Source organism: Columba livia, chromosome Z (genome assembly GCF_036013475.1).
Source record: "Columba livia isolate bColLiv1 breed racing homer chromosome Z, bColLiv1.pat.W.v2, whole genome shotgun sequence".
Lineage (NCBI taxonomy): Eukaryota > Metazoa > Chordata > Aves > Columbiformes > Columbidae > Columba > Columba livia.
Window position 1 is genome coordinate 59,413,427 of NC_088642.1, and position 13,651 is coordinate 59,427,077.

General features: G+C 38.0%; 1 protein-coding gene across 2 annotated transcripts in view; it reads left to right on the forward strand.

Moving 5' to 3' along the window:
* Positions 1-13,651, forward strand: part of PCSK5 (proprotein convertase subtilisin/kexin type 5) — a 256,587-nt gene that overhangs the window by 45,706 nt on the left and 197,230 nt on the right. For both annotated transcript variants that reach the window (XM_005499780.3, XM_065046018.1), the window contains exon 3: positions 4,024-4,137. In XM_005499780.3, coding sequence (XP_005499837.1) covers positions 4,024-4,137 — 114 coding nt within the window. The remainder of the gene's footprint in view (positions 1-4,023; positions 4,138-13,651) is intronic.

The following is a 13,651-nucleotide window of genomic DNA, read 5'->3' on the forward strand; positions in this document are numbered from 1 at the left end:
AGAACTGGCTGGATGCTTGCACTTGAAGTGTTGTGGTCAATGGCTCAATGTCCAGTGGGGACCAGTGATGAGTAGCATTCCTCAGAGGCTGGGACTGGTGCTGTTTAACATCTTCATGACATGGACAATGGGATGCAGTGCAACCTCTGCAAGATTGCCCGTGACACCAAGCTGTGTGGTACAGTAGATGTGCTGGAGGGAAGGACTGCCATCCAGAGGGATCTTGACAGGCTTGAGAGGTGAGCCTGTGGGAACATCATTAAATTCTATTCCACCATTAGAGAGCTACCTGCACTATCTTCCCATATACATACTCTAGAAAACCTGCCATTTGCCTCCCTCTGTAGTTACATGAAATCAAATGGCTACTGATAGTAATTTTATGTGTACATAAAATGGTCATTAGGTCTTATGGAAGACAAGAATTTATGTTTTCTTTTTTGGCTTTGAGTCTGATCATGCAAGCTGCACAGCCCTTCTACAAAATTACTCTTTCATGTATTTTCCCTAACTTTGCTAGCAATTGAGGAAATAATTACGGACAACATTCATCATGTAATAGCCACAGGCCCTGCAACAGGTATCTAATCTGAAATACAGTTACTTTTTTGGTTAAAAGACAATAGATAAGATACAGAAAAATATTTAAACATACCTCACAAAAATCTAAACATCTACTATACCACAGGCTTGCAGATTAACTCAGTTGATACTAGCTCTTGTACAAATATATGTATGTATATGAATACCTGCATATATACAAAATTCTTTGTGTGTTAAATGATTGTTCCAATAAACTGGAACTGTGCAGTGAGACAATGTTTATGATTGCTTGGACTAAAGAACTGTCTGATAAGTGTTCTCAATAATGTTGTCTGGAATAAAGGAAACAGAAAACAGGAATTAATTTGGGTTTTTTTAAGGCATCAGTGTATGCATGTATCAGTCGTCACAAGTACTATGCTGCCTTTATATTTCAATATTTTTAATGGTCAGCAGATATTTGCAGCTGAATAGGCAGTAAATAAGTGAAGTAAACATTTTCACAGTGAACAGTAAAGAGTTGTGCAATTTGTCTTGTCAGGAAAACTGCTCTCATTTATCCATATAAAATGGTATTAGGTTGTTGAAGTTCTGCTTAAACTTGTGTGTTGCACAGGCTCCTGGAATATTTCACGCTCCTGGCTTCATTTACAAAATAAAATTGTTTTTCAAAAAGTTCACATTTGCTATTGGTAGTTCTTACAGGAGCCTTGATGTGCACAAGTCAAACTAGATGTGCTGCGTTTCTGATTTACAGCTCCTCTAGTCAACAGTAGTGTTGGTGACTGCTATCTTCCATTAATTTTCATGCATCTAAATCAGAGGTAGCAGTGGTAGTTTAATCTTCCTCTGTTGTGTTTATCTCATTGTTTTTGATTTGTGGAAACTTTTACAACACTATCAGATCCTGACATTGTGTTGGTGGTAGACATTTGTAACTCCTTCCTGCAGTAGGGTCCATTATAAGTCAGTTATTAATCAGCCTGTTTTGTGGAGGAAAGATCTAGTTAATAGGTTGTTGATTTAGCTTTAAAACAGCCATAAGGATTAGTCCTTACTAAAGTCTTTTGACTCTCCCTCCTTTGGCCTTTGTCCAGATACCCTCTGAGCACCTTACAGGCCTCTAGACTTTGTTACATCAAATGGCTCCTGTTTTGGTCTAGCCTCAACTGGCAACTAAGCCTCACACAGCCGCTCGCTTATTCCCTCCCAGTGGGGTCAGGGAGAGAATCAGAAGAGTAAAACTAAGAAAACTCATGGGTTGAAATAAACACAGTTTAATAGGTAAAGCAAAAGCTGCTCACATGAGCAAAGCAAAACATGGAATTCATTCACAGTTTCCAATGGGCAGGCAGGTGATCACCCATCTCCAGGACAGCAGGGCTCCATCAGGTGTAATGGCTACTTGAGAAGATAAACAACATCACCCCAAACATCCCACTCCCTTCCTTCTTCTTCCCCCAGCTTTTCTGCTGAACATGACATCATAAGGTGTGGAATATCTCAGAGGCCAGTCTGGGTCAGCTGTCCCAGCCATGCCCCCTCCCAGCTCCTTGTGTATCTGGCAGAGTGTGAGACACTGGAAAGTCCATGACTACTGGGCAACAACCAAAACACCTGTGTATTATCAACATTATTCTCATTACAATTCCAAAACCTACCAGGATACTCACTTGTAGGAAGAAAATCAACTTTATCCCAGCTAAAACCAGAACAGTGCCTATGACTGTCTGGTCCTGCTGAAGAGACCTCTGGATTGTGTAAGATCTGGGAGGGGCGGGGTGGGGGGGGGGCAGTCATCTCTTAAATTCTCAAGAGGGCATCAACCAAGATGGATTTTAGCGTGAGCTGAAAGAGGAGCAAAGTAATCAGGAGAGAAATGCACAGTATCTGATTTCTTGGTTCTCTTAGAAACAGAAAGGGATTTATGACTGTTACTAGAACATTTAACTGAGAAATTGATTTCAGTATGAACACCACCTGATAGTCTGTGTTCTTAAACTGCATAATTTCTCCTCTAGAAGAATACTCTTGACCCTGAAGTTAGTTATTGGGAAGCGTAAAAATTAATTTCTTTTTTATAAAGGAAAGTATGAAACCTTGGCAGCTTCCGTAAGGAGTGTCCTAAGAATCCTTCTGTATTGAATTCAGGGTTGCCTTCCTGTATTTTCATCTAAGAAGTAGAGGCCAGAGTGTTATGGCGGAGGTGACAGAGGTAGGCATGGCATGATTCTCAAGCAAAATTTCTATTAATGTCAATGGACTATGTCTGTTTAATCATTTGAGACTGAGTTGTGGATGCAGAGCAGCCAAATCGGCCTTTGTCACTGACAAGTGACAAAGAAATACATGACCTGAAAGTAAACTTCTTTTGAATGCTTGTATGTTTGCATGCATCCACAGATATTCATAAACAGCACAAATAGAAGGTGCAGAGTTGGCTGATAGCAGGAAATTGCTGGCTTGCTTAGGGAGAGGAGAATTGAATTTTTATCGTTTATCCCATGAAACAGTTCAGCAGAAATACGAGCTGCCAGGGAAGCTAGATGTGTGTAAATATAACCTGGGTTTCTCTGGGGATAGTTTATATTATTTGCATTTATAGAAACTATCTCCCGTTTAGAATAGCTAATGCAGAAATGACTGCAGGGCCCTGTCTGTTCTAAGCTTGACGTTGCTTTTCGTATTGCCCTTTCTGGATGTGTCATGAATCTTTGAAGAGGTGTCAGATCAACAAGAATATAGCATTCAGAATTATATTTTTAACCGTTTATCTATTTTCCTATTTCAAGCTCTCTTTTGTTTTTGCAATTTGACCTGTTGCTCAGTACCCAGCTGCTTCTCCCTGGGGAGAACTTAGTATAAAGTTTGAGGGTGTCTGGCTGAGAGAATCTTGACAAAGAGCCACTTTGCTAAAAATGCAGTTTAGTTTGTTTGTTCGGGTTTGTTTGTTTGTTCACTTTTCCACTCCAAGTGGTAAAGGTGATTTAGATACTGGTTAAGCAAGGCATTTGAGTACTTTCTTAATGATTTTGTTTCTTTGTTTATTTTTCAGGAATAGATTTAAACAAATATTTTAAAAAAGAAACCAAAACACACACCCCCTTCAGAAAATTGTTTTCTCATTGTAATAAACTGGTTTATTTTGTAAAAGTAACTGGTCTTATAAATTCAAAAGAAGCACTAGTCTAATAATGACAAATAATAAAATAATGGCATTCAAAAGGTGATAGTCAAAGAAGTCCTTCTAGCAGAAGATTTAAGTAGTTGTTCAAAAAGATTTCTAGCACTAACTAAATTGGACGTATTCCTTAGCAAACTGTATGCCAAGGTGAGCTGTGCATTCCCACTGTCAAAACGAACTCTTTAACATGAAATATGTCTTAAGCTATGGTAATGGGAAACTTACCAAAATTTCACACATTTCTTGATAATCTCTATGGAACCCTAACACTTACCATATGTTTTCCTGGTTGGCAGGTGGAGTGGATACAACAGCAGGTGGTTAAAAGAAGGATAAAGAGGGATTATAAACCTGGTGGTACCCAATCCACTTATTTCAATGATCCCAAGTGGCCAAGCATGTGGTACATGGTGAGTACATATAGCGTCATTAGCTCTGTTTCATGCTAGTGTTTCATTGTCTGCTGTGATGTTTTAAAAAGAGGCAAATAGTATGTTCACAAGAAGTAAATTTTGCTTCTTTATGTACCTAATGAAGGTCTGTAAACTCCTTACAAGTATTATAAAGAATTCCCAGTGGGCCCTGCAATAGGAAACATTTATTAATGCATTCATTCATGAATGCTTCCTATTGCAAAATGTCTTGGGAATTACTTATTAGAGCATAAACTTTCCATAATGAAAAGGGAAGGAACTTAGCCACAATCTGTGAGAGCAGTGAAACTGCTGGTTTTCCACCGGCCTAATTCACTGTCTCCAACATCAATGTGATAAAAATGTCTTGTGTCCTGAAAGAGGAGAATAGAGCCACAAACACTGACCGGTGTCATCGTTACACTCTTTTTAGAAATGAACAACAGTGTTGTTGAAATAAATAGATTGTTCATGCTGTTTCCTATCTGACGAGTTGCGTGTTTTCTGAGCAATTTTTTTTTTTTTTAACCTAAAAGTCACAGTTAAAACCTGGAGTAAAACCTCTGTATTCACAGTATTTTTTAAAATATTCTTGTTTTTCCAAGGAAGGTGCAAATGAAAAGTTGTATTTAGTAGGCAGTTGACTCCAGGTGACATGTCTTTATTTTGTCTGATAAAAGACTTGCTTTCTTTCTCTATTGTCTTGTTGATGTAGTTCTAAATTCCTACATGTTGTCTTCTCACTACGTCACCTAAGTTGCTGACAGTAAGACACTCAGAAGGTTTTATGACATGATAGATTAAATAGCTTCAGACAGGGAGGAGAACATGTCTTTCTGGCAGCAATATGTATGATAATTTTCCTGTAAGTAGATACTGTCTTTTCAGGTACTTTCTTACTTTCAAATCATTAATGTAGTATTTAGTAGAAAAAACATTGTCCTAACAAAGCTTTAAAAATATTTTAAACATTTTATTCATTTCATTCTGGCTTGTATTATAATTCATTGCTGCATACACTGATAACCAAAAAATGTCATAATTTGTAACCAACATTAAACAGTTTTTGTTCATAAAGTCAGTCGGAAGTGCTTATCTTCACATATATATCATGTGAGCATGTCATCAGTCAGAAAGTCTAGTAGCTTTGCTACTCAGTTTCCTGAATTCTTGTGTTTTAATGAAAGGCTAAGTAATAACTTTAATTTCAAAATTTGTTTTATTTTTATTAAAGAACTGTACTATTGATTCTTCTTTTCTGCTAAAAAATACTCCATATTACTTTTGCTGAGCTGTTAGAGATGTGTCTTTGAGGCAGTAACTCTCCTTATACAGTAGAAAACTCTTTCATCTGTGTTTCATTGCAGTACTGGGTTGATGAAGTTAAGGGGTTTTTTAGCAGTTCATTGTTCACTTTGAAAACAGCTTTTATCCAAAACTTAGTTCTTTATCAGTTGTTTGTGAAAGCTTTATTATTTTGGGTCATGGGATGATGGCAGGTCTTTTTCCCAGTTTATTGAAATGAGTACACTTGCCTGTCTCCTCTAATATGTAGGTTTATTCAGTCTGCCTATCCTATAAATATGTTAATAAGTTGACAGATTCCAATAAATGGTGGTAGATCATGGTACTGTGCCCTGTCAGTTCTTATTTTTTCTAAAAATTTATTTCAGCATTTCAATTGAAACTAGAAAATAGCAGTGATTTACCTTTAGTTAGTCTGCTGTTATTGCTACAGACTTTCAGCTCTATGTTAGGCTAAAGAGAGAGAAGCGAAATTTCAAGAGAATAATAGTAGTCAAGTGAAAACCCACTATATATGGTGTAGGGTAGCTTATGTAATTTTTCCTTTGTGTCCCTACATTTGTATACAAACAAGGTTTTTAGTGCCACCATAGCTGTTTGGTGGAACTAGATTGGTGGGGTTTTTTTATGACAGTAGATGCTTCTAGCAGTTACCTCTGATTTGGCTCAGGAAGGCAGCAGTCGCCTGTTGATTAACCAGTTGTGTTGCCGAGCTGCACTGCTGCCCCATGGCTGTCAGTCGGACAGGGAAAGTGCTGCAGGGCAGCAAACAGATTTTACTGTTTGTCTTCTACAACTTTCAGAATATTGTCATTTCTATACCTATGGAAGAAAGTCCTCACTTGCAGATCCTCTGGGAATGGGCTGTTCCTGGCTGATTGTGTTTGTGTCCACTGAATAACTCTGTATATGAAATATCCTAAGTTGCAGTGTTTTGATGATATTTTGCTGAGAGTGATCAGTAAAGTACTAGTGAGTACAGTATTTCAGCGGAGAGAATAGTTAAAAAAGTGAATGAATAGACTTCAGGATGGACTTGGGTCATTACCAGATATCCTCAGGTGACTGTATTTGTGATTGTCACCGTAGCTAATTTTGTTAATCTTATTTACCTTTTTAAGTTGAAGGGAAAAAAGGAATTCAAGGTTAGTTAATGGTTTCAGTCATTGCTATGTCAGAAAGAGTTTTTTTGGTTGCTCTCTGCAGGAGTGTTATTGAGAAAGGAATAAAGTATTATCATGTACAGGTTTGTGTTTTGATTAATAAGTAACTTCGTTGTGGGTTAAGATTGATACCTTTGGCCATTGAACTGGCATAATATCTAACAGGGCCGTAAATGTAGTTCAGATTTGTTGACACAAGTCCTTTTATTCAAAGACTTTGTCAAACAATATCTGATTGATGTTTTCCCTCCCCCAGCTTTTTCTTCACGAGTACCACCCCTTGTAATTTTAATTGTCAGGCTACAAATAATGCATTTTTGTTTGTGTGATATCCATGTCAGAAAGCTGTGAGGGGGATTCAGGCCTTCTTTCTTTTTTGAGCCATCTCAAAGTTTAAAAGTATCTCTCAAGAACTACTCTGAGAATAAACTAAAAGGGTTTTTTTAATTCCTCTATATTTTTCTCCATTTACTGTAAACACATTCCTAGAAAAAGTAGAGAAATTTGGAATACAGTTATTTACCACCTTATGGTTCTGTGGAAGCTGAAGCAGACAGAGCTGCCAGAGCCACTCATCACCTGAACAAATATACCTGTACTATTAATTTCCAGGGGATTATCTATTGAGATATTGCAGCTTTTCAAGCTTTCTAATAACAAGGAAAAGCCTATTTTCTTCTAACTTCCCTCCCTCAAAGCAAGGAAATTTGGAAAAAAAGAAAAACAACTGCTTTATCATGACCTCTGAATCCTGAGACATCTGTGCTTAAGATTAAAATAGAATATTTTTATAGATTATGTAACACGTGAAACTTTGCCTGTTCAACTGTTACTCAAAACTGACCTATAGAATCATAGAATAGTTTAGGTTGGAAGGGCCTTCAAAGGTCATCTAGTCCAACTCCCCTGCAATGAGCAGGAATGTCTTCAACTACATCAGGTTGCTCAGAGCCCCATCCAGCCCCATAAAGAATTGGGTCCAGCTTGCTCAGAATGAACCAATATAAAATAAATAGCATCAAAGAGAAAGAAGGTCCCTAGTTAATGTCCCTTTCCGAATTTTGAGCCAGGAGAGAGCTGAGTCCTATATGCCATCTCCAGAGCTCAGCTATCTTTGTATCATCATGTTAGATCTAATAAATTTATTCTCTTTCATTGGTGTTGACAAAATAGCCTGTTTGTCAATGACTGGATAAAATATACACAATCAGTTTGCATAACCGAAAGAGGTCAAAGTCAACTCTGGAGCCCTAGTGCTATCTAAAACTGTTCTACTTAACTTGTAATAACAACAAACAGTGGTTTTGGAATGACCAAAGGGACTTTGTGCCTAAAAAATTTCACCGTACTTGAAAGTTAGATTAAAGATTTTCCTCATCTTCTCTGCATGGAAAAGTGGTCATATAAACTAGAGAAGGTAAATATATATCTTTATATATAAATAAAATGTATGTAGAGTTGTGGTTAGTATAACCAATTTTAATAGTCTTCAGTCACAAGGCTCTCCTTATTGTTTCTTTTTGCTCCACACTTCAGAAGAGCTTCATTGTGGTCAACTGAAGCTGAAATTACAAAGGAAGACAAGCAGCTTTCTGCAGCTGTAATCTAGCTCTGCTGTGATGCTGGGCTCCATTGTATATTTTTTAAAAATAGAATGTAACTGCAAGAAATTAATTTAATCTTTGTTTATTTTTTATCAAACCATTGTTAGACTATGAAGATGTTGACTATGTCTTTGCAGTTGGTTCAGACTGTCACAAGCCTTTTTCAGCACTGATCAAGGATAGTACTCTGTAGTACTGTTATCATCCCTTCTATTGTTAATAATAATTGCTAGTGGTGACAGGATTCTATAATTTGGAGAAATTTCCATTTCCTACCAGGTTCTTCCCATTCTGCATGGCTTAGTTACTGCTGGGCAGGAACTGAACATATAATAGGATATTTCTGTGGGACTGAGAATTTACTGGATGAGAGTATGACGTTTTGAGAAGTGAGGCTGAAGGGTGATGCACTGCTCTGTCAGAGTACCTAAGAATAAATGTGAAGTTAAAGTGTATTAGCCAAGTGTTTTCTTATCACTGGATGCCAGTTCATCAGAGAGAGAGGAAATGTGTATCCAGAGTTACTCCTTATAGCTGGAAAAGGTATAGCACTGTCAGAAAGAAACAGAAGAAAGCTGGAGCTTCCATTGCAGTAAATCACTGGGGTGAGATGGTGTTCCCCTCAGAAACTACAGCACAAAATAACTGAGCTACGCAAAAAACAAACAAACAAAAAAACCAACCAACAAACAAAAAACCACAAACAAAACAAAGAACAAACCAACCAACGAACCAACCAAAAAACACAAAATAAACCACCAAGCCACCATCACAACCAAAATGGTTGCAGTCAGAGAAGAATCTAGCCAGGGTCTCTAAAATACATACTGGGTGGTGATGCTGAAAATTTTTATAGCAGCGAAACTTACCTGAGAACATAGGGAAACAGCTGACAGTATCGCTAAAGTTGTAAACAACTGCAAGAAGTGGAACATGGGAACTTGTCTATCAGGTTCTCAGATAGAAAATGGGCAAGATAGTCACATTCATAAGCTGCTTGGAATGGAGGAAGTAGGACACCACCTATTACATATCTAAACCAAAGATACTGTCATTGCTGAACTCATTCCACACTAGCAAAAAGTATAATTTGAAGCCTCATTGAAGTAAAACTTTCTGGTTTACATGTACCTTGGGTCCACAGTGATGTCAGCTCACCTTCTGTTTTAAACAATTTGAAGGTCTATTTTTGCTGTTGATCTCTACAAATGAATTACTTCCCCTTTTGAAAAATCTTTTTATATTTCAGAATCTCTTTTCTTTTCTCAGCCTTTGTTATTTATGCCTCATTGTTCTTTCTTTCTAGACGTAACTGTGCCTTGGGAAAGTAGGTGGCAAACAAAATGCTTTTGGAGGAGTGTCAAAAGCAGATGACTTTACAGTCTTCTGTTTGGAACCCAAAAGGAGGACTTTTGTAAAGTTGCTTTGTACCTCTCCATAGTCTGCTAGTTTTCTGAGAGGCAGCGATATAATGGAAAAGGACTGTAAGATTCTATATTTTAACTAGTCTTTTTAAAACTAAGAAAAACACAGTAGTATATATAAAGCACTTCAGTTGCTGAAAAAGTCAATTTTTCCTACAAAACTTCTGAAAAGATACTCTAATAGGCATCAGTAAACCTCAGAAAAGATACAATGTCTGGCTGTGCTGTTCCTCCAACTGCTTACATTATGACTTATCTCTGGGGGCTTTTGGAAGAGCATTCCTGATTTCCAAAACTGGACTGAAAGAACAAGCAGATGCCACAAATGCAAAGCATTTCAGGGGATTCAAGGTGGAAGAGGATTGTGACAGTGACAGCAGGGCACAATAAAACTACGTGACTGAGCCACAGCGAAACGAACATTTACAAATTACTTGTTGAATAATGCTTGATAAATTACTTGGACAAGACAGCTATGTAATATTGTTGCACAGTTATAAATGTAGTGTGAAGTTACTGAGATTTTTAGAAAATTATTGAAGTTAAAAGAGTTGCTGAGAAGTTTAACTCATCAGCCAATATTTATCACTCATCCTTTTATATTTGCACTGGAAGATTTCTGGTATAGACAGATTAAATATAATTTATACTGCAATTGAGAGCAGTCCATGCAGACTGACGAGATCTGAATTAGTTGCATCCAGAGCTGGCTGCTTTGAGTGAGCTCTAATGCTGAACCCAAAACCCAGGAAAAGTTGCTTACTTTCCACTTTCAGTGAGGACTGTGAAGTCAGCATTGCTTTGAGGTTTGGTGAAGGGTCTGGTGAACCCAGCTTACTTTGTTTCTTCAGAAAATTCCTCCAGTATGTTCCACAGAGCTCTCCAGTTATATTTGTGAGCTCCCAGGTGAGCTATAGGAGCACTCACAGGGAGGGTCAGACACTCTGCTCTGACACGGTGTAGTTGACTCTGGATGGCAGCCAGAGTGGGGCTAATAAGCTTCTATCAGCAGTGAGTAATGTGAGTCTCCCAGGGTGCTGCAGCTGTGAAGTTGGAGGTGAAAAGTTAGACTGGCCAATTGCCTCCCTGATGCCACTGATGAGATCTATGGGGAGCTGGCTTATCCTATGCCTTTCTTCAAACCCCAAGCGTGAGAAGCAACACAGAGAAAAGGGGATTTTACATCCCTGGCCTGTCCCTCAATTAGGTCAGCTGAGGCAGTGGGGCTGTGGGACCCAGGAAGGAGTGACAGACACCTGATGGGATGGGCTGGAGAGAGACAAAGGAGGAGGAGAGTTCACACTGGGTCTGAGTGCCAGCCTGGATACAAAGGAGACAGAATTTGTGACAGAATTTCACCTGTCACATGCTAACGAATGAATACCTGTCACCCTCCTTTATGACCTGCTAAAAATTTATTTCCAACCCACCTATGCCAGACATTGGCAGCAAAGGAAAACCTCACTCTCTTTTTATTGCCCTCCCAAGAATAATTCTCTCTTTCTTTCTGTCTCTGCAATGGAAGCCAAATCATTGTTCTTTCTGAGGTGGCATGGCGTGCTTGTTAGTGTTTTGCATATTTTGTAATTTGGTTTTGTTGTTGCATGCACTTCTTGTATTTGTGGGTTTTGTTGCATGCGAAGATTGAGCTTTTGGTGTTTTGGAAGGTTAGGACGATCTGTGATTTAACTTGAGTGAAAGCGCTTTTAAAAAGAATCAGACTGCCTGTCCAAACATTACCTTGCAAATCTGTACGTGGAAACACACCTCTTGTTCACTGTGGTCAAGGTAGAACTAGTAACATAAGGTCAGGTAATACACTATTTGACCTAAATTCATTTCCTGTTGGAAGATGACAGCACACTTAATCAAAACCCTGCAAAGTGGATTTATCCTTATCTACTGAAAAGAGATTATTAGTGCAACTAGTTCAGCAAGATTAGAAAATAGTTTAAAGACAGAACCAGATAGGCTACGTGATGTGTTCCTCTGGGACGTTCAGTTCTGACTTCCAGATAAGCAGCCCTGGAAGCACCCAGGAAACACAAAATGGAAGTCAGCACCGTTCAGGGCTTGTGCCGGCATTTTCACTGAACTAAGAACCAGCAACGATGAAACCATTTCCGTACCTGCTTTGGGAGAGATTTTGCTGAGTGTCAAAGATTTGGTAATAAATCATACAGCAATAGCAAAATTCCTTTGTCTATTTACTACAGTGATTTTATCTTCAGAGGGAAAGTATCCACTTTTACTTCATTTTTCAATAATTTATTTTAAATGGATTTTTTTTTTCTGGGCAAAAACTGAGTCACATTAAGAAACTGAAGGTACTTTTCTAGATAATGTGGTTTGTGAAATACAATTTGTGTATAATATTTTGTTTTTCTGAACTGCCTTTCTGACTAGTTTCTGCAATTAGTAAGCAAATGATAGTGCCACAAAATCTTTACTGAATTTCTAATGAGCTATAACAAATATCTGCCTTTAGTTCAAACTAAACAGCTAACAATATATTATATGGAATATAAACGGACAGAAAATTGCTAACATGAATAGCTGTAAAGTGTGCCATACTGGGGCACAATTAGGTGTATTTTAGTTTTTATCTGTCATAGCATTTCAGCAGGAAAAACATTAATGTATATACAGAGGTACGTACTTATCTGCAAGTACACTTTTTCTCTTTTCAAAGGAGAAGGAATTTACTCATTATAACTTTACAAGAGCAGTTTTCTAAGAGCAACTGCTTAGTTAGATAGCCACTTTTCAGATTTAACCAAAACCAATAGCAATAACAATTTCTTTTTGTGTGTAACACTGAGTGCTCTATTAATGACACTGAAAAAGAGGAAGAGGCAATTTAATTATAAAAACCACTGCCTTGTTTCAAACATTCCCTTTATATATTTTTTCTATTGTTTGCATAGTAAAATTGCAGATACTTCAGGAACGTGATTGCTAAATGTTAAATCTACTTAAGAAATATTTTATAGCTTCGCCGCCGCCCACCCCGCCCCCCACACACATAAAGAACACCATACAAATATCAGGAATCCCAAAATATCCAGAAGTGCGCGGCCACAGTACAGATGAACCCAGTTCTGAAGCTTGCCTGTTTGTGGTCTGGTTGCTAAAGAATGAAGTGGTGTGAAATGTACAGCATGCCCTCATCAGAAAGCAAACTCATAACCTATGAGTCTTACATACATCTCTGATGGAAACAGTAGCTATATTATTATACTTCCCAGTCAGGGAGTGTTGTGCTTCTATAAGGCAATTTCCCAACAATTCTGTACAGAGCAGAGACTGATCTGTGTAGTATCTCTTGCAAAAGAGAAATTGGAGAATCACTGTTTAGCTCTAGGATGTTAGCTCTTATACCAGTCGGAGACAGATGCCATATGATATAGGATTCCATGAGACCGACAACATCAAAAGTCCAGCTCTCCTGATTCCTGCAACCATGCTCTAAGGTGTCATTCTGTATATTGCATGTGCAAACATTATGACTAAAATTACAAGCCTGCGAAGAACCTTAATTCTCACTGACCCTTTTTTGACCTTAGTTCGCACTCCTTTTTCAACCATGTTTAAACAAACAAACAAAACAAACACAACATAACCAACAAAAACTGAACAACAACAAAAATAACCCAGCAGAAGCAAACACAGTGAGGATGGAGACTTCAATAAAGTGTGTTCTGCACCACTTCACTAGATGCAGATCATCTTTGGCATTCCTTGTAGCTGCTTCTGATGTCATGAACTCTTTTGTGAGTTACAACTGCTGCTCCAGCCCTGTGAAGAGGAGTTTTTTCCTAGCCAAACAAGAAACAGTTAGCAGAGGAGACTAAAACTATAGCAAACACTGCCATTATGGAGAGAAACCCAGAAAATGTTTGCACATATGCATGACTTTTAAATACAGTTCCCATGAAAGTTAACCTCAATACATTAAGTGATCATTTTGGACTCAGTCATTGAAGACAGGAGACCCTGTCAGCACAAGACCCAA